At 44.1% G+C, this 25,351-nt stretch overlaps 1 protein-coding gene across 2 annotated transcripts in view; it reads right to left on the reverse strand.

Annotated features, from left to right (window-relative positions):
• Positions 1-25,351, reverse strand: part of PCGF3 (polycomb group ring finger 3) — a 130,099-nt gene that overhangs the window by 37,690 nt on the left and 67,058 nt on the right. For both annotated transcript variants that reach the window (XM_068234258.1, XM_068234257.1), the window contains exon 2: positions 11,169-11,286. In XM_068234258.1, the coding sequence (XP_068090359.1) occupies positions 11,169-11,277 (109 nt within the window). In that variant the 5' untranslated portion in view covers positions 11,278-11,286. The remainder of the gene's footprint in view (positions 1-11,168; positions 11,287-25,351) is intronic.

Genomic DNA, 25,351 nt, shown 5'->3' on the forward strand with positions numbered 1-25,351 from the left:
ATTGTATCCTTTGTGTGAATGGCAGCCAGTGAAGGGACTGACAGAGGGGTATTAGGCTGGAGAAGTGGGAGGAGAGGTGGATGAGTTGTGCAGCAGGGTTCATGATAGACAGTAGCAGGGCTAAACGGTTGGCCGGGAGGCCACAGAGCGTTGCAATAGTCTAGTCGGGAAATAACCATGGCATGCACCAGAAGTTTGGTAGTGTCCTGTGTTAGAAAAGGGCGGATGCGGGAGATGTTTTTTAGGTGGAGGAGACAGGAGGGGGATAGTTTGTCAATGTGTGGTTTGAACGAGAGACTTGAGTCAAAAATTACACCTAGACAGTGAGCCTGGGGGACAGGTGTTATGGAAGTGCCATCAACAGAAATCGTGATGTCTGGCAGGGGCATTGGGTTGTGAGGTGAGAAGACTACCATTTCAGTCTTGTCCATATTGAGTTTAAGAAAACGGGAGGACATGAAGGAAGCGATTGCAGTTGCTGAGACAGTCAGGGACATGAGCTGTTAAGGTGTCCAAGTCAGGTGCTGAAATGTAGATCTGGGTATCGTCAGCGTATAGGTGATATTGGAAACCAAAGGAGCAGATGAGCTGACCAAGACCATATGTGTAGATAGAGAAAAGGAGAGGTCCGAGGACTGAGCCTTGGGGAACTCCAAAAGTGAGGGGACGTGGAGAGGAGGTGGTGCCAGAGTAGGCAACTCTGAAGGTCCTAACTGAGAGGTAGGAGGAAAGCAAGACCCTGGATGCCCATGGATGAGAGGATCTGGAGAAGTAGGTGGTGGTCTACTGTGTCAAAAGCGGAAGAGAGGTCTAGGAGGATAAGAATAGAGTAGAGGCCTTTAGATTTAGCAGTCACCAGGTCATTGGTTACTTTAAGTAGGGCAGTTTCGGTTGAGTGGCTGGGGCGCAATCCAGATTGGAGGTTATCAAACAGAGAATTGGCAGTGAGGTGATGGACTAAGTCAGTATAGACGTTGCGCTCAAGTAGTGAGGAGAGTTTGAAGAGAAGGGGAGGAGAGAAATAGGTCGGTAGTTAGGCAGGGGAGAGGGGTCAAGAGAAGGTTTATTTGAGTAGGTGTTATAAGGGCTTGTTTGAAGGAGGATGGAAGGATGCCTCTGGTTAAAGATTGAAGAGGGAGGTCAAGGCAGGTGAGATGGTAGGGGATAAGTGAGAAATGAGGTGAGAGGGCATGGGGTCAATGGGGCATGTAGTGGGACGTGATTTAGAGATGAGAGAGGAGACAGTAAGCTCAGTTAGTGGTGTTAAGGTTGTCAGAGAGGATGTAAGGTTTGGGGTATGTATGGAAAGAGAAGGCTGCTGGTTAAAGTTTTTTGAGATGTTGGTGATTTTATCACTAAAGGAGACAAAGGGTTGCAGGGAGTGGGAGGTGGGGGCCGGAGGAGGGAGTTGAATGTAGCAAAGAGTAGTTTAGGGTTGTGGGAGTGTGAGGAGATTAGTGAATGTTTGGCTGATGTGAGGGCCTGTCTGATTGTGTGCAAAGTCACTTTTAACCGTAAAAATGCTCAGGCAAGTCATTTTTTTGCCAGAGCCGTTCAGCTATCCGGGAGTGGCGTTTCAGTAGTTTGATCCCCTCGTTAAGGCAGGGTTGTTGAAGGGCCTGGCGTCGGTAGATCGTGGAGGAGTCAATGGCTGAAGTTAAGGTGATGTTATAATGTTCAGCTGCTGGTTCAGGGTCAGTAAAAGAGGATAAAGTAGAGGATGCAGAGAGGTTGATAGTGTTTGGTGGTTGTGCTGTGGCGATGTGTAGGGACTGGATTGGAGGATGTTGAATTTGAGTAAGTTATGATCAGACAGTGGGAGGGAAGAGTTGATTAAGTTTGTATAGGGAACAGCAACTAGTGAAGATTAGGTCCAGTGTGTGGCCTTCAGTATGGGTTGCAGTGGTGGGTCAAAGTGTGAGGTCAAGGGAGATGGTAAGTGATAGGAACTTGGAGGCGCAGGAGGTTTTAGTGTCAATGGGGATGTTGAAGTCCCCTATGATGACTGAGGGAGTGTTAGTGGACAGGAAGAGAGGAAGCCAGGCTGAGACGTGGTCAAGGAAAAGACTGGTTGGACAAGGGGGGGGGGGGGGGGGGGCAATAGATTACAGCGATTTGGAGGTTAAATGGGGAGTAGACCCGGACTGAGTGGGCTTTGAAGGATGAAAAGTAAAATGAAGGGGCAGCAGTGAAGGAGGTGAATTAAACATTTTGAAAACAGATGATGCCCACACCCCCACCATGTTTATTACCAGGTCTGGGTGTGTAGCTGAACTGTAGGCCTCCATATGACAGTGCAGCAGGTGAGATAGTGTCTGAGGGAAGTAACCATGTTTCAGGTATTCCAAAAAGGGTGAGGCCGTGTGAGATAAAAAGGTCATGGGTATACTCCAGTTTATTACAAACAGAGCAGGCATTCCATAAGGCACCTGCTATGGGAGGGAGATGACTGGGGTTGCGAGATATGTGAATAAGGTTAGTTGTATGAGGAGAGCTGTGGGGTGTGTGAGGCAGGTGGGGGGGGGGCTTGTCTGTGGAGAGGCTGTGGCCCAGGGTTAGGTGATATACCACCAGCTGCAAGTAGGAGGAGAAGGAAAAGTGTCAACAGATGAGAGTGAGACACTCGACCCTCAAGTGACACACTCCACCCCCCCCAGAAAGCAGAGCAGGAATGCTGCAGGCACTGCTACTGCCAGCACCCGCTCTGCAGGAAATCTCTGCTTTCCTGCATCGACAAACGGCTCGGGGGGGGGGGGTTGACAGAAGCCCAGAAGTCAATAGCGGATGGCCCAGTGTCAGCATGGTCCACATGACAGCAATGCTCACAGTTTGCTGAAAGTATCAGTATTCTCGGTGCAGTTGCAGTCAGTCTGTGTTCACTGTGTGTGCCAGAAATCACAGATTGCTGTTCACAATGTAGTCACAGACTTTGTGCTCAGTGTGCATGGCATATGTCAGTGCTGAGAGGGTCCTGTATAGCAAAAATGCAAGTTGGCTGTTTAATAGTGAATTGAGCATGCAAAGTTCAGTAATCAAGCTGCTAACAGTAAATCAAAGCTAACCACCAATTAGTCAGCCACGGTCAGAACACAAATGTTCCCCTGCTGGAAAAATTCAAGGCAGAAAGAAGACTTGAATGACATCACAATCTGTGTCTCAGAAGTGCAGCCATGCTGTATTCTCAAGATGAACTAGATGCTTGCACACTGAAAGAGCTTGCCACCTGCTGCATATGTTCGGTTTATACTGTAAAACCTTTAATACTGAAAAATTCTACTCCAACAAATGCTACTATTTAAAGGGAACCTGAAGTGAGGGATGAGGGCTGATATATTTAATTGCATAAAATACCAGTTACCGGTACCTGGTAGTCCTGTTGATGCTCTGCCTCTAATACTTTTAAGGGGCCCATGCACTGGTAAATTTCAACCATCGATCGATTGATTGATTCTATCGAATCAGCCGAATGATTGATTTGCGGCAGATTTCGATCCGATTTGATCTATCTGACTGGATGGAAAATCTAGGTCGATCTGCTGCTGGCAGCAGATCGATGGCCCATAGAGTTGCATTGGATCTAATAGTTCACTAATGCATTTAAGGTGGCCATACACTTATAGATTTGCAGCAGATTCCACCATAAGATAGATTTCTGTCAGATGCCTGTCAAGTCGAATCTGACAGGAATCTGATGTGTGCTACATACTAAGAATAGATTTCCAATAGATTTAAGAATTAAATCTAATGGAAATCAATCTAAATGCATTATTGGACCATTAGATCCAATGCAACTCTATGAACCATCGATCTGCTGCCAGCAGCAGATCGACCTAGATTTTCCATCCTGTCACATAGATCAAATCGATCAATCGATGATTTGAAAGAATCGATTTCTGATCGTTTGATTGATGGCCAGTGTACGGGTCCCTTTAGATTGCTTTCCAATAGATCTCATTCTAAAATCTATTGAAAATCTGTTCCTAGTGTGTGGCACACATAAGATAGATTCCTGTCAGATTCGACTTGACAGGCATCTGACAGAAATCTATCTGATGGTTGAATCTGCTGCAAATCTATAAGTTTATGGCCACCTTTAGTCATGCATATCAAGCTTGCATATCAGGTGTTTCTGATAGCTGCATGCTTGTATTAGGTAAGGGATTCAAGAGACTTCTAATTTTAGAATGATCAGCAGCATTTCTGGGTGGCAGGTATCATTTAAAAGGAAATAATTATGGCAGCTTCCATATCCCTCTCACTTCAAGTTCCCTTTAAAGAAATACATACATCCAAAATAATGCCTTAAAGAAAACCTGAACTGAAAATTAAAAGTCAAAATCAACATGCACAAGTCATACTTACCTCCCATGTATTCTACTTATCAATCTCTTTTTCCTCTCCTGCGTCCTGTTAGTCCACTGTGATCAATAAAAATTCTCTGTCCTCCATTTTGAAAATGGCCATTACGCCATAACCGCTTTCTGGTCAGCACACAGTTAAACTGTAACATCGCCCACTTGAGCCATAGGGAAACACGGACATTACCTGATACATAAGTTTTCCTCTCAGCTATAACTGACAGCAACTGATATTTTACTGACAGCAACTGATATATTTCAGATCTGACAAAATGTTGTCAGAACTGGAAGGGATCATGGTCAGAAGAAAATGGTGAGCTTCTGAGAGGAACTGATGGCAAGGTAACTATGTAATGTTCATTTGAAGTTACCTCATGTGTTTATTTTAAATAATTTTACTCAGTACAGGTTCCCTTCAAAATAAAAAAGAATAAGAAAATCATATTACTTTCTATTTAATAGAGGAAAAAAAGTGACAAGCAGCTACTAAGGGCCACAAATGAGATTTCATACATTGGAACAAGCATAGCGACTCTGCTATGCTTTATTAAATGAAAGCCCAAGTCCTTTTATGTATGAAAATATCTAAATGCATAAAGCTCTCACAGGATGAGGGTGAGTGAATCTATTTAGTTGGAATGAACAGATGCCTTCAGTCAGGTATTTGATTTTACTACAAAGTCTGTTCAGTTGAGGGGCATGATACATTTATTCTTATGGAATATATAGGAGTTATTCGGCGTAGGCAAGATAAATAGACTTTTGAGCAGGTTTAATAGACCCAGCGCTTTGCTGCCTAGTCGCAATGTTTCCAGAGATTTGGAATTTCAGTGCCTTTTTTTCTGTGTTTCAGCTGCACAGCAGTGATAGTCACAGTTAATCATTATGGGCATGACATTCTGTGGTACCAAGGCCTGCAAATAATGTTAAAGTAAAGAGAAGCACAGCCGTTCTCAAAATTCACCTATTGATTTTCAAAGGAAATATTAAAATTGCTACCATTCTTACCCTGTAAATGGCACAGGCCTCAAACCCGGTACAGCCAGTCATTGGGTGACTGCGGTTCAAATTCAGAAAAAGGGGGAGGAACCACAAACAGCCAATCAGAGTGGTTTAATTTAAATGGGAAAACTTAAATTATTGATGCCAAGAACCCCAAAGCTCACAAACTTGGTCATTGAGTGACTGTGTCAAGGTTAGAAAAAGTGGGCGGAGACAACAAAAACAATTACCCCGGCAACGCCAAGACATCAGCTAGTTCTATATAAAACAAAAATAATTTTTTGGGATATGGCAAAATCGATACATTATATTTGAGGAATATTAAAAAAAATTGTATATTGAGGAATATTAAAGCAATGTACTGTAAATTTACACAGTTCACCTCCAGAGAAATGTTTGCAGAAAGCGGTATGGCCGACAGTGTCGGGCTTGCCGCTCAGGAGGTTTCCCTAGGTACAGCAGCCCCACAGTATAAGTTAGCTAGGCATAGGGGCTCCTGTACAATGAAGGCAGCAATAGAGATGTTCGTAATAGTGCCCCCCACCTCCGATTCCACGCTCAATCCCCACGATCCAGCCACTTACTCACCAAGCCTTGTTTCAGTGATCGCAGCAGCCTTCCTGCACAGCTCTGATATCCTCCAGTATGAGGAGGATCAGGACTCAGCAGTCATGAAGTCAATCCCGATCCTCCTCATACCGGAGAATATGGCAGCATTTTGTTAAGTCACAGGAAAAAAAGGTTATGAAAATTATTTGGATCACTTTTTGCACAGAAATCCAGCAGAAACTGAATGCCGAGGAGGTTAAAACGGAGTTCAGATATTGTAAAAGTAATATTTTTATAGTTTCTTTTCAGAAAAAAATGATATACTTTGTTGGGTGCCAAAATTTCCAGTTGGGTGCTCGTTTTACACTAATTTCCAGTTAAGTGTCAATGGCGGCGCCCATTTTGACCACAAGCAGCTGGCTCCAAAATGTTCTGCTTCCATTTTTTTTTTTTTACGGTGTTCAGCCTTACTTCCCTACTCCTCCTCTGATGCTGCCACCACTTTCTGGTGCCACACAACTCTTCTGAGCTGATAACTACTAGATATATTTTTGTGGTTTCTGTGTCTTCTCATATTATTTACCCTTTTGAATAAAGCTGATCCCATTGGTTTAATTCTGCATATACATCTGTATTGGTGACACAGTGATTACCTCTCCTGCCTCATTTTTCAGCTCACACCTCAGAGGATTTCACCCACGAGGCACTTCTCTTAAGTTTCTAAGGTGCGTTCACATGCCAGCTGGAACTTGGCCGAATCAGACGATCGTTGCCACTTTGGCCGAAAATGAAGCATGTGCACATGTGTGAGATTAGTTCAAGATCCGAAATGTCAAGTTTTTAAACACTGCCCTCCGTGTGCATTGTTCACCTCTTTACTATTCCCACCAGAAGCCACTAAGTCATGCACCAGCAGAATGAGGTGTCGGCCCTCAAACTGTAGTTAGAGTGATTAAGTCACAATCACTTAAAGGGATACTGTAGGGGGGTCGGGGGAAAATGAGCTGAACTTACCCGGGGCTTCTAATGGTCCCTCGCAGACATCCTGTGTTGGCGCAGCCACTCCCCGATGCTCCGGCCCCGCCTCCGGTTCACTTCTGGAATTTCTGACTTTAAAGTCAGAAAACCACTCCGCCTGCGTTGCCGTGTCCTCGCTCCCGCTGATGTCATCAAGAGCGCACAGCGCAGGCCCAGTATGGTCTGTGCCTGCGCAGTACGCTCCTAGTGACATCAGGGGAAGCGAGGACACGGCAACGCAGGCGCAGTGGTTTTCTGACTTTAAAGTCAGAAATTCCAGAAGTGAACTGGAGGCGGGGCCGGAGCATCGGTGAGTGGCTGCGCCAACACAGGATGTCTGCGGGGGACCATTAGAAGCCCCGGGTAAGTTCAGCTCATTTTCCCCTGACCCCCCTACAGTATCCCTTTAAGGTGACAACTGTGCGTGTACGTACCGTTTGGGCTGTGGGCAGGGATACTGTAGAAGTGGCAGTGTGCATGTGTAGGAAAATTCCTTTTAAGGCTAGATTCACACTAGAGGGCAAAAACTGGACCATTTTCTCAGGGCTGTGAAGTTGGAATCAAGGCGTTGGAGCCATTTTAGGTACCTGGAGTCGGGGTCGGTAGTTTCATAAACTGAGGAGTTGGATGATTTTTGTACCGACTCCACAGCCCTGCATTTTCTGCAACAGACCACAATGGACAAACCGATATGGCAATGGACCCAAACTTGTCGCCTCTCGTCAGCATGAATTAACACAGGTCTCTGGTGTACTCTCTGTGAGGATTTTGCCAGAGATCAGCGTGACTAATGGCACGTTCTAGTAGGCAATAGTGGGGGCACAAGCTCTTCAACGACAAGGAAAACAAGTTCACATTCTGTAAGGTATACTGGATCTTCTTTAAGTAGTCTTAACTTCCTGTTTCATATGCTAGAATTTATTATACAGTGTAATTCATATATACATGTATTTTTTCGCTTAAATCATTTAGCTTCCTTTACAAATATGCCTCTATTTTGGGGGGAAAAACTTGTATTTATTATATACTGTAATTCATACATTCATGTATTTTTACCCTTCTATCATTTAGCTTCCTTTACAAATATACCTCTATATTTTTGAAGGGAAAACTGTACCTTTACTGTCTAAATTTGAAGGACAAAATTATTTTTTGTTTATTTTTTAACTCATAATATATGTATACTCACTCATCCTGTGACATTTATACAGGTTTGTAGTCTGAGGATTCAAGCAGATCACCATACACACTTATACATCACATGTCATTCACTCATCTTGTATACTCCTTTCCTTACAGACTCTTCACTCATACAAATCCCAATTACTCATCACTGTTTTATGACAGATTGCTGCATTTTAGTGATTAGTGAGCGCCAGCTGTAGGACAAGTCCACTATATACAGTATCTAGTACTCTCCCACCCTCCTGTGCACACCTCCAGCACGTATCACTCCGATGTGAAAAGGCCTTCATGATGTTATTTATACACCCACTAACAATGTGATAGGCTAAAAGGTTGTGGGGTTTTTTTGTGTGCTATTTTTAAAGTACAAAGGGGAGTACTGCTTGCTTGGCAACAGCATGTCAACTCCCACAATGCTTTGAGGTTCATAGACCGAAAACTGCCATAACAAGCCAGGAAACGGTCATTGCCATGCCATCACACTCTGGGAGGAGCTTCAACTCATTATCAGCCTCACAGACGTCCCCTATGAACAGTTAGAGAAAGGGCTACAGATTTTATCCTGTGTTTAAGTTAGACCCGGTTCACATCAGTGTTTTTTTTCCGGAACGTAACCGGAACGTATACTGTACGAACGGAACGGATGTGAATGGATCCATTCACATGCGTCCGTTGGTACGGGTACGTTGGGGCCCCCGGATCCAAAAAATGCTGCAGGCCCTAATTTTCCAGACCATTCTGCTTAGCGGAACGGATCCGGGAAAAAATACTGCAGTATTGGGGCAATAAGAAACGGAACGTTTCTTCACACTAGTGAAGAAACTGACCATACCCCGGGGGATGGGGGCATGGGCTCACGTGATCCTGAGCGACAGGAGAGTGAGTGGAGGGTGCAGCAGCCAGGCGGGTGGGCTAGGGAGGATTAATACATACCTAATCTTCCATAGCAGCCGGCGGTAGAGGCTTCCGTCTTCTTCCGCGTGAGTCATGTGACTAGTCATATGACGCGCTGTGTAATCACAGCGGAAGAAGAGGAAGCCTCTACCGCCGGCTGCTGCACAAGATTAGGTATGTATTTGCTGAGTGAAAACGGATCCAATCCATCATTGATCAGATCCGTTTTCACTATGTGAACGGCCACGGACTGAGCCATCCGGATTCAATGAAGCGGACACCGGATCCGCTCACCGGATCCGTTTTGGCTTAAAACGCAGATGTGAACCGGGCCTTACTCCTTAAAAGTATTTCAAATATTGACGAATGAAGGCATGCACATGGCTGAAACTGCTCTACTGTTATTTCATTAACCTCTTAGCAAGCCTCCTTGTGATCTGCTGCAACCCAGACAAGGACTACAACCTTTTATCACCTTAATGTTAATCATTTTTCACAAATCCTGACAAAGTTTGCTGGGTCACAAAGGTTCTCCAATATTGTCCAATCTTGTAGAAAATTTGTAAATAAGGCCCATAGTCTCATATAGCGAGTTTTAGAGGCCACTAACACCACATGTGCTCTATATTTGGTCACACAACTACATGAAAAAAAATCCTAGCTCTTCTTCTGAAAATAAAACCATCAATTTATCGAATAAGATATGCAAATGGAACTTAATAAAGAAAATGACCCTATATATAAAAACATTATATATGTTAAAACATGATCACATAAAGGAGGACGATGAAAATATTGTGAAGTAGAAGTTTGTTAGACCATTTAGGTCACAGCATCAAAGTTAAAGCTAGAGAGTTGCTCCAAAACATTTTCACTAACTTCAAGGATACCCGAGGTGACATATGACATGATGAGATAGACATGTGTATGTAGTGCCTAGCACAAAAATAATTATGCCGTTTTTTTTTCTTTCTCTGCCTGAAAGTAAAATATCAGGTATGAAAGTGTCAGTTTTTGTCTGAGTCGGGACTGGGTCAGAGTACTCACTGATAAGAAATTACAACTATAAAACACTTTCCTAGCAGAAAATGGCTTCTGAGAGCAGGAAAGAGTTAGAAAGGGTCAATAGTTCATAGATTTTAGCTCTGGCAGCACGGTGGCATAGTGGTTAGCGCTCTCGCCTTGCAGTGCTGGGTCCCTGGTTCGAATCCCAGCCATGTCAACATCTGCAAGGAGTTTGTATGTTCTCCCCATGTCCGTGTGGGTTTCCCCCGGGTACTTCAGTTTCCTCCCACATCCCAAAAACATACATATTGGCTTCCCCCTAAAAATTGGCCCTAGACATACACTACACAATACATACATAGACATAAGACTATGGTAGGGATTAGATTGTGAGCCCCTCTGAAGGACAGTTAAGTGAGAAGACAATATACTTTGTCCAGCGCTGCGTAAGATGTTGGCACTATATAAATAATAATAATAATAATAATGAATGTGTAATTGAGCAAAAACAATAAAACAGTAAAAACTTAAAAAGTAAATTTAAATATAAAGTAAAATTGTGAAATATCTTAAGTCATTTTTAGGAGAAGGAAGATAGATACAATAGTTTATTTCATTAGTTTATTTTCACCTCGGGTGGCCTTTATGAAGTACAATACACCCAATAAAGCAAGCCTGACTTGCAAATTGCACTGCATTATAATTTGAATAAAGTCCGACATAATGGTCCGTCAGTCTGATGTTTTTACACAGTAAGCAAGTTCAGACTTCCTCCTTCACCATCGGGATGCCTCCTTCATCCAGTGCCATTGTCTGGCCATGGCTATTTCACATTTCCACACCTAAATTCTACACATAGATCTGGCTCCTGTATCTTGCTCTCAAGATAGCCTGTGGTCCTTTGTGTAACCACAGGAGGGAGGTGTTGAGGTGTTAAATATACATCAAAGCAACTCAAAGGATCAACCCCACGCTAAGGAGAGCACTATACTAGAAAAGGAATTTGTGCCCTTTATACAAATTTTTATCAAAGAACTGTAGATAACAGCATTAAACAGTAGGTGAATGGTGGTCCAACAAGTATGACATTTCAGCATAATAAAGGTTTGTTTATCTTCTCAGCAATGTTGGTCAGAGGATCTGTAACACCATACTTACATGTGTGTAAGCACTCTGTCACAGTAGTTGCATCGATAAGGTAGCCATTGCACAAACGACACGTAATATGAGCATTTATATCCCAGAGTTTTATCTTTCTAGTCAGCATCTTTGGTGTCTAAAACAGGAAAAAAAAATAAAGCAAGTGTGAGAAATTAGGAAACTTAACGGTCAATCATAAAACTGTATGCAAATTTTCTATTCATTGACTTCACATGACCTCTTCATTGATGCTGCAAATACTTCCAACATAATAGTAAAAGTAAATTTAGGCCAGATCAAAAGGTTTACTGTATGAGCTCAAACTTCCGCCAGTAATATTGGCATGTAGAGGCACCAATTGTTGTGTGCTGCTGCCTGCACACCGCAATATTACTGCGGTTAGTGCATCAACCCCTATGTATGAAAAGCTACATGTATTTCATGCAACAATAGTTTAGAAAAGTTAGAGAAAACATTCTGATAAAAATAAATTCCATTTGTATAGTTTGTCAAAAAAATTATAAACTCAATAATTTAAAACTGAATTTGCATGTATTTTGTTGATTTTACTCTAAAATAAATGTGGGGAACAACACCCATTTAACCACTTAAGGACTGCAGTCATAAAACCCCTTAAGGACCAGAGCCTTTTTTCCCATTTAGACCACTGCAGCTTTCACGGTTTATTGCTCGGTCATACAACCTACCACCTAAATGAATTTTACCTCCTTTTTTGTCACTAATACAGCTTTCTTTTGGTGCCATTTGATTGCTGCTGCGAGTTTTACTTTTTATTATATTCATCAAAAAAGACATGAATTTTGTCCAAAAAAATGACTTTTTTTACTTTCTGTGCTGACATTTTTCAAATAAAGTAAAATTTCCTATACATTTGAGCGCGAAAGTTATTCTGCTACATGTCTTTGATAAAAAAAAACAAAAAAACCCATTCAATGTATATTTATTGGTTTAGGTAAAAGTTATAGCGTTTACAAACTATGGTGCAAAAAGTGAATTTTCCCATTTTCCAGCATCTCTGACTTTTCCGCCCACCTGTCATGTTTCATGAGGTGCTAAAATTCCAGGATAGTATAAATACCCCCCAAATGACCCCATTTTGGAAAGAAGACATCCCAAAGTATTCAGTGAGAGGCATGGTGAGTTCATAGAAGATTTTATTTTTTGTCACAAGTTAGTGGAAAATGACACTTTGTGACAAAAAAAAAAAAAGTAAAAAAAAAAAAAAAAAAAGTTTCCATTTCTTCTAACTTGCGACAAAAAAAATAAATGAAATCTGCCACGGACTCACTATGCTCCTCTCTGAATACCTTGAAGTGTCTACTTTCCAAAATGGGGTCATTTGTGGGGTGTGTTTACTGTCCTGGCATTTTGGGGGGTGCTAAATTGTAAGCACCCCTGTAAAGCCTAAAGGTGCTCATTATTATTATTATTATTATTTTTTATTTATATAGCGCCAGCATCTTCCGTAGCGCTGTACATAATACAAACAAATAATGGGGAACAAATATACATAAGAAATACAAGACACTGTACAGTCATGACATTGAATAGAATAAATATAGATACATACATAGTTGATGTGTAGTTGGTACATGTACATATGTTAAAATAACGTCAGTATAAGAAACACTAGGAGGAGGTCCCTGCCCTTGCGGGCTTACAATCTAAAGGGTAGTGGGGAGGAAACAAAAGGGAAGGAAACACAAGGATTAGTTGGTGAGCCAGTGTGCCTTCAGTGCTGCCTGTAGCAAATTACAGGCTTGTCTGAACAGGTGTGTTTTCAGAGTACGTTTGAAGGTTTCCAGACTCGTGGCATGACGAACCGGCTGAGGGAGGGAGTTCCAAAGGAGAGGGACAGCCCGTGAGAAGTCTTGGATGCGAGAGTGAGAGGAGGTGACTAGGCTGGAGGACAAAAGGGTCTCCTGTGAGGAACGGAGGGTCCGCGCGGGGAGGTATCTGGAGATTAAAGAGGAAATGTATGGAGGCGATAGCTTGTGTAGAGCTTTGTATGCAAGTGTGAGAAGTTTAAACTGGATCCTTTGGGCAACTGGTAGCCAATGGAGGGATTGGCAGAGAGGGGCTGCCTCAGAGGATCTAGAAGAGAGGTGGATGAGACGGGCCGCAGAGTTTAGTAGGGATTGGAGAGGTGCCAGTCTGCTTTTTGGTAGACCACAGAGTAGGGTGTTGCAGTAGTCAAGACGGGAGCTGATTAGGGCATGCACAAGCATTTTAGTTGATTCTTGTGAAAGGAAGGGACGGATTCTGGAAATGTTTTTGAGATGGAAGTAGCAGGAGGTAGTTAAAGTGTTAATATGTGGTTTAAAGGAGAGCTCAGAGTCCAGAGTTACCCCTAGGCAACGAGCTTTGGGGGTTGATGCTATTGGGGTGTTATCTACATTGATTGTGACAATGGGAGGTGGAACAGAGAGCGAAGGTGGAAATATCACAATCTCCGTTTTGCTCATATTGAGTTTAAGAAAGCGGGATGACATAAATGTAGATACAGCAGATAGACATTCGGGGATTTTTGATAGTAGTGTGGAGAGGTCTGGGGCAGAACAATAAATTTGGGTGTCATCAGCATAGAGGTGATATTGAAACCCAAAAGAGCTTATTATCTGTCCCAAGCCATGGGTGTAAATGGAAAAGAGGAGGGGTCCAAGGACTGACCCTTGTGCTACTCCCACAGACAGTGGGCGTGGAGAGGAGTTGGTATTGGCATAGGAGACCATGAAAGAACTTCCAGACAGGTAACAGTTAAGCCAGGAGTGTGCTAGGCCCTTGATTCCCAGTGTTGAGAGGGTCTGGAGAAGTAGGGTATGATCAACAGTGTCGAAGGCAGAGGACAGATCTAGGAGTATTAGTACCGAAAATCTGCCTTTGGCTTTAGCAGCTAGGAGGTCATTGGCAACCTTAGTGAGAACGGTTTCCGTAGAGTGTTGAGGGCGGAAGCCAGACTGGAAGGGGTCCAACAGGGAATTAGCATAGAGAAAGTTAGACAACTCTGAGTAAATGTGGCGTTCCAGAAGTTTGGAGGCAAAGGAAAGGAGAGAGACTGGGCGGTAATTAGAAAGGGCAGTAGAGTCTAAAGAGGGTTTTTTGATTAGTGGTGTTATGATAGCTTGTTTAAATGAAGAAGGAAAAATGCCAGTAGAGATGGAAAGGTTAAACAGTGTTGTTAAAGCAGGAATGAGGGGGGAGGAGAGCTGGGGGATAAGATGAGAGGGAATATGATCTGAGGCGCATGTAGTAAGATTAGCTTTAGAGATTAGTGCAGAAAGACGCTGTTCAGTAACTGCTCATTGGACTTAGGGCCCCTTACCGCAGTTAGGCTGCAAAAAAGTGCCACACATGTGTTATTGCCGTACTCAGGAGAAGTAATATAATGTGTTTTGGGGTGTATTTTTACACATACCCATGCTGGGTGGGAGAAATATCTCTGTAAATGACAATTGTTTTGATTTTTTTTTTTTTTTACACACAATTGTCCATTTACAGAGATATTTCTCCCACTCAGCATGGGTATGTGTAAAAATACACCCCAAAACACATTATACTACTTCTCCTGAGTACGGTGATACCACATGTGTGGCACTTTTTTGCACCCTAGATGCGCTAAGGGGCCTAACGTCCTATTCACAGGTCATTTTGAGGCATTTGGATTCTAGACTACTCCTCACGGTTTAGGGTCCCTAAAATGCCAGGGCAGTATAGGAACCCCACAAGTGACGCCATTTTAGAAAGAAGACACCCCAAGGTATTCTGTTAGGAGTATGGTTAGTTCATAGAAGATTTTTTTTTTTTTGTCACAAGTTAGCGGAAATTGACACTTAGCGGAAATTGATTTGTATTGGTTTTTTTTTCACAAACTTGTGACAAAAAATAAAATCTTCTATGAACTCGTCATACACCTAACAGAATGCCTTGGGGTGTCTTCTTTCGAAAATGGGGTCACTTGTGGGGTTCCTATACTGCCCTGGCATTTTAGGGGCCCTAAACCGTGAGGAGTAGTCTTGAACCCAAAAGTCGCAAAATGACCTGTGAAATCCTAAAGGTACTCATTGGACTTTGGGCCCTTTAGCGCAGTTAGGCTGCAAAAAAGTGCCACACATGTGGTACTGCCGTGCTCAGAAGAAGTAGTATAATGTGTTTTGTGGTGTATTTTTACATATACCCATGCTGGGTGGGAGAAATATCTCTGTAAATGACATATATTAGATTTTTTTTTTACACACAATTATCCATTTACAGAGAGATTTCTCCCACCCAGCATGGGTATGTGTAAAAATACACCCCAAAACACATTATACTACTTCTCCTGAGTACGGCGATACGACATGTGTGACACTTTTTTGCAGCCTAGGTGCGCTAAGGGGCCCAACGTCCTATTCACAGGTCATTTTGAGGCATTTGTTTTCTAGACTACTCCTCAGGGTTTAGGGCCCCTAAAATGCCAGGGCAGTATAGGAATGCCACAAGTGACCCCATTTTAGAAAGAAGACACCCCAAGGTATTCCGTTAGGTGTATGGTGAGTTCATAGAAGATCTTATTTTTTGTCACAAGTTAGTGAAAAATGAAACTTTGTGAAAAAACAATAAAAATCAATTTCTGCTAACTTTTGACAAAAAATAAAATCTTCTATGAACGCTTCATACACCTAACAGAATACCTTGGGGTGTCTTTTTTCTAAAAAGGGGTCACTTGTGGAGTTCCTATACTGCCCTGACATTTTACAGGCCCAAAACTGTGAGTAGTCTGGAAACCAAATGTCTCAAAATGACTGTTTAGGGGTATAAGCATCTGCAAATTTTGATGGCAGGTGGTCTATGAGGGGGCGAATTTTATGGAACCGGTCATAAGCAGGGGGGCCTCTTAAATGACAGGTTGTATTGGGCCTGATCTGATGGATAGGAGTGCTAGGGGGGTGACAGGAGGTGATTGATGGGTGTCTCAGGGGGTGGTTAGAGGGGAAAATAGATGCAATCAATGCACTGGGGAGGTGATCGGAAGGGGGTCTGAGGGGGATCTGAGGGTTTGGCCGAGTGATCAGGAGCCCACATGGGGCAAATTAGGGCCTGATTTGATGGGTAGGTGTGTTAGGGGGTGACAGGTGGTGACAGGAGGTGATTGATGGGTGTCTCAAGGTGCGATTGGTGGGGGGAATAGATACAAGCAATGCACTAGCGAGGTGATCAGGGCTGGGGTCTGAGGGAATTCTGAGGGTGTGGGCGGGTGATTGGGTGCCCTAGGGGCAGATAGGGGTCTAATCTGATGGGTAGCAGTGACAGGTGGTGACAGGGGGTGATTGATGGGTAATTAGTGGGTGTTTACAGGAGAGAACAGATGTAAACAGTGCACTTGGGAGGTGATCGGACGTCGGGTCTGCAGGCGATCTAATGGTGTGGATGGGTGATCAGATTGCCCGCAAGGGGCAGGTTAGGGGCTGATTGATAGGTGGCAGTGACAGGGGGTGATTGATGGGTGGCAGTGACAGGGGGTGATTGATGGGTGATTGATAGGTGATCAGTGGGCTATTACAGGGAAGAACAGATGTAAATAATGCACTGGCGAATTGATAAGGGGGAGTCTGAGGGCAATCTGAGCGTGTGGGGCGAGTGATTGGGAGCCCGCAAGGGGCAGATTAGGGTCTATTCTGATGGGTAACAGTGACAGGGGGCGATTGATGGGTAATTAGTGGGTGTTTAGGGTAGAGAACAGCGTTGACAGATAGTGACAGGGAGTGATTGATGGGTGATTATGGGGGTTATTGTGTGCAAACAGTGGTCTGGGGGGTGGGCAGGGGGGGGGGTCTGAGGGGTGCTGTGGGCGATCAGAGGGCAGGGCAGATCAGTGTGTTTGGGTGCAGACTAGGGTGGCTGCAGCCTGCCCTGGTGGTCCCTCGGACACTGGGACCACCAGAGCAGGAGGCAGCCTGTATAATACACTTTGTAAACATTACAAAGCGTATTATACGCTTCCTATCCGGCGATCGTCGGGTTAACAACCCGCCGTCGCTTCCGATTGGCCGGCGTGTTGACGTCGCGGGTGGGCGGAGCCTATTGCCGGCGGATGCGCGCGCATCCCAGCGCGTGATCCCCGGCAAAACAGTGCCCCAGGACCTGACGCCATTCTGCGTTACGTGGTCCTGGGGCTGCCACTTTGCCGCCGCCAATATGAAGTAGGCGGTCGGCAAGTGGTTAAAATGCCCAGACAAAAAAAATTTTTGGGGTTACCCTAAGTATATGGAAACTGCACACTGCAATCATCCACAAACTTGAACACGGTAAAAAGAATTCCAGTGTGAAAAAAAATATGATTTACAAAATAACTTGGTATTAATCTGTAAAATAAAAGAATTGATCAGCAGCCTTATGTAAAACCCTAGGATGGTCTGACATGGGAGAGCTGAAGATCTAATTATAGAAAGTTAGAAACGCACAATTTTCCTGGCACTGTGGTTTTTAGATCAACAACCAGAACAGCATTTGTTTGGGCCAGCATTCCCTTGAAAATCTGTCACATCCTGTTCCATGCTTTCAGCTCATCACTGAAGGTGTGTTGTGGTTTAAGCTTTATAACTGTATAAGCAACTGTAAAGTCGCTTCGGGGGCGATTTAACAAGCAAGCTATGACATATTTCAAGGGTTTACTTAAAGGGAACCAGAGATGAACATTTCACACAAAATAAACGTATCAGTCGATAGCTTGTAAAGAAAAAATGCTCTACCTGATAATCTTGCTGCTCTGGTGAGCCTTTTTGAGTGTTTTTTTATCCATTATTGCTCCAGGAAAAATCCAATATGGCCGCCAGCTCATACCCATTTTGCTTCCAGGTTATGAGCTGTTCTGGATGTGCGGACTAGGCTCTATGAGACTATAAACAAGCAGGGCTGCTGCTGCAGCCTTTCATCTATCTGTGTGCATTCATTATTCTGGTATGCTGTGCAGCTGCCTGCAGGAAGCGTCTCTCATAAAAATGAAACTGCATGATGACTGCACGGTGCACACAGATCACACAGCCACACTTGTCTGAGAGCTTCATGTTCGGCAGCAGCAGCTCCTCCCAGTCATCAGAGCTCTGAGTATGCAAAGCAGTAAAGCTGAGCCAGGAGGGGGCAGGCTTAGGCTTGAAAAGACTTCACAGAAGACTGACTCCGCTATAATAATTGCAGGTCAAACCTAGACTGAATGCTCAGTCGGGGATTCTTATCACAGCTGATAACAGGCAGATTTAGCAGAGAAGAATGAAACAGAGAGCAGGGTAGGTGTTTACTGTCATGTTCCCACTGGTAAATGTAATGAAATACATGAGGGTGCTTCGTCTCTGGTTCTCTTTAAGTGGATCAAGCGGTCTTATTCACGCCATCAATTGACATAACCACTTGCTATATTACAGTGCAAAGCCATTGTGTTTGTAGCAAGCATTAGTGGGCAATATAAAACATCCTACACATTAGCACACAAAAACCTACTACAGACACAAAAACTTCACTGACTTTTTGATACATTTTCAATTGCAAAGAACTGAAAAGTTATTTTAAAAAGAAGATGAAAATGTATTTTCTAGGAAGATAAAATTACCGTACTTGCATATTCAAGTTGCACTTGAAAAGCGTATTCTTTTCAATACAGCCGACTTACACTATTCAGACCACTAGATGGTAGCAGAGGCAAAGATACAAAATTTTCTGTGACTACAGTTGGCAGGAAAGCCAATACAATTAAACAGCATCCTATTCCTTCCTATTAAGCGGTAAAAATGGTCCGTTTCCTGAGTAAAGTTTATGCATAATTATGTAACAAATAGAACATGCTCATTGTATCAGAGTGTGTGATTCTTTTTCTGGGTTTTGCTCATTGAAATTAAAAAGTAACACTCCATTAGAGATGATCAACAGGATACTCATTTTAGATTGTATGCCTGCAAGAGCAGGCCTCTCACCCTTTCTGTCTTGGAATTTGCTATACATTTTATTCACAATGCTACTTTTCTCACTGCAATTACTAGATCTACCAATTCTGTATTATGTACCAACTTCAATATTTTGTGTATACACCATTGTCTGTATTATGTACATACCCTATGTGCACAGCGCCACAGAATATGCAACTGAATATGCAAAGTTCACATCAACTTGGAAAACCATTGCAATCCATTGATCATCTTTGCAACCCACATTTGTTGAGGATAAGGCAAAACCTTAAAGGAATTGTCAGGCAAAAAAAATAAATAAATAAAAAAGTTTCACTTACCTGGGGCTTCTACCAGCCCCATGCAGCCATCCTGTGCCCTCGTAGTCACTGCTGCTCCAGTCCCCCCGACGCCGGATAGTTTCGTGGGCCGCATTGCGTCCATTTTTACGCGTTCCCGCTGATGCAGGAACATTAACACATACTTTTTTTAGTGTTAGCGGTGCAACGCAAAAAATGTTTGACCACTAATGCTAAAAAATGTATGTATTAATGTTCCTGCACCAGCAGGAATGCGTAAAAATGTACGCAATTATCTAGTGGACTACCAGCCAACAGACTGGCGCCGCTCCAATCTGTACTGAACTTGGCTGCTAGTCTCATTCATCTTTCTTCCCGCTCTTCCTCTGCTGCTCCTCTGTCGAGCTCTTCATTGGCTACTAATTAACCAAAGGATCCAGTTCAAACTCTTAAATACTTAAGTCATTTAAAAAAAATGACTTTTACTCACCTGGGGCTCCCCTCAGCCCCCTGCAGCTGAACGGTGCCCTCGCCGTGTCCCTTCGATGCGGCTGGTCTCGCCGGCGGCCACTTCTGGTTTGGCCGTCACCGGCCGACAGGCTGTGAACGCGGCTGATTATCCGCGTCCCCGGACGCAATAGCGCCTTCTACAATGCTATTGCGTCCGGGGACGCGGATAATCAGCCGCGTTCACAGCCTGTCGGCCGGTGACGGCCAAACCGGAAGTGGCCGCCGGCGAGACCAGCCGCATCGGAGGGACACGGCGAGGGCACCGTTCAGCTGCAGGGGGCTGAGGGGAGCCCCAGGTGAGTAAAAGTCATTTTTTTTAAATGACTTAAGTATTCCTTTAAAGGGCAACTGGAGTGAGAAGAATATGGAGGCTGCCATATTGATTTCCTTTTAAACAATGCCAGTTGCCTGGCAGCTCTGCTGACCTATTTGGCTGCAGTGGTGTCTGAATCACACCAGAAACATGCAAGTAATCTCGTCGGATCTGACAATAATGTCAGAAACATCTGATCTGCCTATGCTTGTTCAGAGTCTATGGCTGGGCTGAAAGCATTAGAGGCAGAGGATCAGCAGGATAGCCAGGCAATTGGTATTGCTTAAAAGGAAATAAATATGGCAGCCTCCATACCCCTCTCCCTTCAGTTGCTCTTTAACTATAACTTACAAAAGCTCTCCACAATCTCTGTCCTGTGTACATTTCCTAACTAGTTTCCCGATACCAACCAACTGCAATCTCAGATCTGCACATGGCCTATTATTCTCCTCTAGAGTCACCTCCTCACATTCACATATACAAGATTTTACACATGCTTCACCCCTCCTCTGGAATCCTCTGCCCCAACACAGTCACTGCTCAACCTTTGATATCTTTAAACGTGCCCTCAAAACTCACTTTTTCCATAAAGCATACACTCTACATTAGGCAAGTTCACCTGTTGACCTCTTGCCAAGTTGCCTCGAAGTATGAATATTATATACTTCCCTACCTCTTGTTTCCCCTTTATTCCTGTAGATTGTAAGCTTGCAAGGGCAGGGCTCCCTCAACCTTTTGTGTTTTGGATTTTGTTACACATTTATTCATATTAATTATGTCACTGTTATTACCAATTCTGTACTTTGTTCAGAATCTGTATTTTGTACACTGGTGTATACCATTGTCTGTAATATTTTCTACCCCATGTTTGTTTCTTACATTGTATAGCGCCACGGAATATGTTGGCGCTTTATAAAACGATAATAATAATGCCATTGTAGGCCTGAAACATAAATCAAATTTAAACCGAAATCTTGATCACCAAGATCACAACTTCGGAATCGTCAAAGCGGCAATTATCGCAATCACGTCATTTCCACATGGGGGAAGTTTAAAGAAGTGGCTGCAAACTTCCCCAAAGTCCCAGCGCGTGCGGCCCGCAGCGTTGGACATACCTTCCGCACAAGTCGAAAAGCTGTCCATCCTCTATCGCCGTCTGCCAGGTCTTGTGCTTGGCAAAACTCCGGGTTTTCACATGACATACAGGAAGTATTCCATGCATTAAAGCCTGGAGGAGGCAAAGTGGATAGACTGGCATCGCTGGACTCGTGCTTGAAGCTATGTCCAGAATCAGAATCGTTTATTTCGCCAAGCATGACTGGGTCATGCCTGGAATTGTTTTTGGCACAATACATATAGCTCAGAAAAAGACAAAAACATAGATAGATAGATAGATAGAGACATAGGTAAAAAGCAGCGAACAGCAGAGGCATCAAGTTACCATTACATTGTACAACACAGATCCCAGTATGCCGCTGAGATGACTGACAGTCTTGTGGGCTGGTAGTTCGGTTTAATGATCAGCCGTAGCTCGGCCAACCTCGCCGCCGATTGGGGCTTGAATTGTCGGTAGTATGTGGAGGGAATTTAGGAGGCTGACCGCCGAGGGGAAGAAAGAGTCTCTGTGTCTTGTGGTCTTTGTGGAGATGGCCCGCAGCCTCCGGCCCAATGGCAGCAGGCTGAAGTAGCGGTGGCCTGGGTGTGAGGGATCATTTGCAATCCTCAGTGCTCTGAATTTCAGCCTCTTGTTATGTAGAATGGCAAGTGAGGGGAGGGGGCACCCAATGATCCTCTCCGCTGACCTGATGACTCTCTGTAGTTTGTTCTTGTCACTTGCAGTAGCGCCAGCATACCAGACCAAGATGGAGGGGCAGAGGATCGACTCAATGGTGGCGGAGTAGAAGCTGGTTAGGATTCCTTGAGTCATGCCGAACTTTCTCAGCTGGCGGAGGAAGAAGAGTCTCTGCTGGGCTTTCCGTTGGGTGGCAGTGATGTTGGGCTTCCAGCTGAGATCACTGGAGATAGTAGTACCCAGAAGCCGGGCACAGGGCACTCTGGCTACCTCAGTGCCATCAATATAAATTGGAGGTTGGGTGGGGGCGGACTTCCTGAACTGATGAAGCTTGGGGGACAGAGGAGGCACACAGACAGAGTGGGCACAGAGACAGACACAGAGACAGAGAGAAAGAGCAGGCACAGAGACACAGGGGTCAAGAGAAAGACCCAGAGGAGGCAAAGGGGGCACAAAGAGAGACAGGGGTACAGAGTGGGAACAAACAGGCAAAGAGGGGGGAATAAAGCTTGATTTGAAGGAAATTGTGATAAAAAATAAATAAATAAAAATAAAAAACAAATCGCAATTTCCGACAGAAATCGCTCAATTCAATTTTTTCCTAAAATCGTCAGGCCTATGCCCTTGCATCACAGTAAATTCCCCCATTAATGGTTTATTTCTAGTACAGCTGTCACTTACAGCAGGTATTATAACCTCTAGCAGCTCCCGACCAAGCAGGTGCAAAACAATTAACGGAGCAGGCATGGGGAGCTATGGTGGAATTCTTCTTCCGGGTCACTGATGCCAACACAGGAGGGGGAGGGGGCGTCCGGACTGTTTGAGTGGCGTTTGGAGGCAACCTGGGGCAGAATAAGGACGCAGGCTGCATCTCTGAAGGATTATGCACAATTTCAGGTATTTACTTTTATTACTCGAGGTCACTACATGAGTCCTTAAACTATGCACACTTGAGACCACACACCCATTTATTCCACCTATAAACTTCTTCCCCATTTTTAACATAAAAATATTTTGGTTATATTTACAGGTCAAGGAGAAAAAAATACTCACTGTAGCAAAAAAAAAAAAAACCACCTTTGTTTCTCAAATATTAGCACCATACATTGTGCTAGCAATACAATTTAAGATTTGTGATAGACCGAATAAACTGCCAAATAACATTTGTTCTATTTCCCATTGAAATGCATAGAAAATTAAATTATTCAAAGGAAAAAAAATACAGTCCAAAGAAAGTGAAGTCTGTCCCAAATAAAATTATATGTTTGGTGCCAGGGCTGTGGAGTCGGAGTTGGAGTCGGGGCAATTTTGGGCACCCGGAGTCGGAGTTGGAGACGTTGATTTCATAAACTGAGGAGTCGGATGATTTTTGTTCAAAATCCACAGCCCTGTTAAGTATTAGACTAAGGAGTCGGAGTCGAGGAGTTTGAGCCATTTTGGGTACCCGGAGTTGGAGTCATGGTTTCATAAACTGAGTAGTCGGAAGATTTTTGTACCGACTCCACAGCCCTGTTTGGTGCCATAAGCAGTGATAAGGTTATTGCTGCTTAACCTCCCTGGCGGTAAGCCCGAACTGAGTTCGGGCTATGCCGCCGGGAGGCACCGCTCAGGCCCCGCTGGGCCGATTTGCATAATTTTTTTTTTGTTACACGCAGCTAGCACTTTGCTAGCTGCGTGTAACCTCCGATCGCCGCCGCTACCCGCCGATCCGCCGCTATATGCGTCGCCGCAGCCGCCCCCCCCCCCAGACCCCGTGCGCTGCCTGGCCAATCAGTGCCAGGCAGCGCCGTGGGGTGGATCGGATTCCCCTTTGACGTCACGACGTCGATGACGTCGGTGACGTCATCCCGCCCCGTCGCCATTCTTTGAACGGGATCTCTTGATCTCTGATCGCCGAAGGCGATCGGAGGGGCTGGGGGGATGCCGCTCGGCAGCGGCTATCATGTAGCGAGACATTGTCTCGCTACATGAAAAAGAAATTTTTTTTTAAAAAAAAACGTATTTGCTGCCCCCTGGCGGATTTTAATAAACCGCCAGGGAGGTTAAAGAGACTCTGAAGCGAGTCTAAATCCCCTTTTTGAACTTGCATTTATGTTATGTTAAGCAGTATAATTTCTGCTAAACCGCCGCTATCCCGCGGCAAAATGAGGGGTTTATACCCCCCAAATCCCCTCTGATGTGTCCGGGGAGCGCTTCCTCATAGAGGCAGAGCTAATGGCTGTAGCTCTGCCTCTTAGCGCGTCAATCCCGGCTGATCGCCGCCTCTTGCCGCCCCTCTCAGTCTTCCTTCCCAGAGAGGGGCGGGGGAGAGGCGGAGATCCGCGTGGCGATTGACGCGCATGGAGGCAGAGCTGCAGCTCATAGCTCTGCCTCCATGAGCAGCAAAATCCACGACCAAGAAAGTCGTGGATTTTGCAGGGGGGATTTGGGGGTATAAACCCCTCGTTTTGCCACGAGATAGCAGCGGTTTAGCAGGGATTATACTGCTTAACATTACTACAAGTTCAAAAAGGGGATTAAGACTCGCTTCAGAGTCTCTTTAAATAGGAATAAAGCTAAAATATGCTCTAGTCCCTAAAGAAAAAACAAAATTCGAAATGTTGAGTGGTTAAATAAGGAGAAGTCTTGAAGAACACAGATTTACATTAGTAGCGGTTTTCAGTGAGGTTACATACATTAATAGAAATAGAATTACAATGTGGTTGTGTGATGTACCATATCTGCAAGTGCCCAATATTTTAAAGCGATTTCTTCACAGGATGCAGTTGGCATCAGAATTCGGACAATTTATCTTCATATCCTCTTGTTGATGGCATTTCTGACATAAGCAGAAAACTAAGGCAATCTCCCAAACTGAAGCCAATCTCCCTAGTATTAGGCAGCCCACCTCCCCAGTATAGGTAGCCAAGGGTTCTCCCAATATTAGAAAGCCCTCTCCACAGTATAGATAGCAGGATGTGCCCCCAGTATTAGGTAGAGAGGGCTGTCTAATGCTGGGGCACACTCAGAAACACCTGAATGTTTGTTCAGGGCCTTTGCCTAATTAATGAATTCAGGTGTTCCAATTACATCCATATCCGCAAGTATATAAATTCAAGCATAGTACTATGACAGGATGCCCCACCCCCCGTACAATAAGACCATTTGTAAATATTCTTGCTGGTAAACATTCCACAGTCAACTGTTAGTGGTATTATAACAAAGTGGAAGAAATTGGGAACAGAAACCCAGCCACAAAGTTGTAGACCAAGTAAAAAAAAAACAACAAAAAAAAAAAAAAATCACTATGGGGTCGGCGCATACTTGTCAACTTTTTGCAGAGTCGAGAGCTACAGATCTCTAAACTTTGTATG

Source organism: Hyperolius riggenbachi, chromosome 1 (genome assembly GCF_040937935.1).
Source record: "Hyperolius riggenbachi isolate aHypRig1 chromosome 1, aHypRig1.pri, whole genome shotgun sequence".
In the NCBI taxonomy this organism is placed as follows: Eukaryota; Metazoa; Chordata; class Amphibia; order Anura; family Hyperoliidae; genus Hyperolius; species Hyperolius riggenbachi.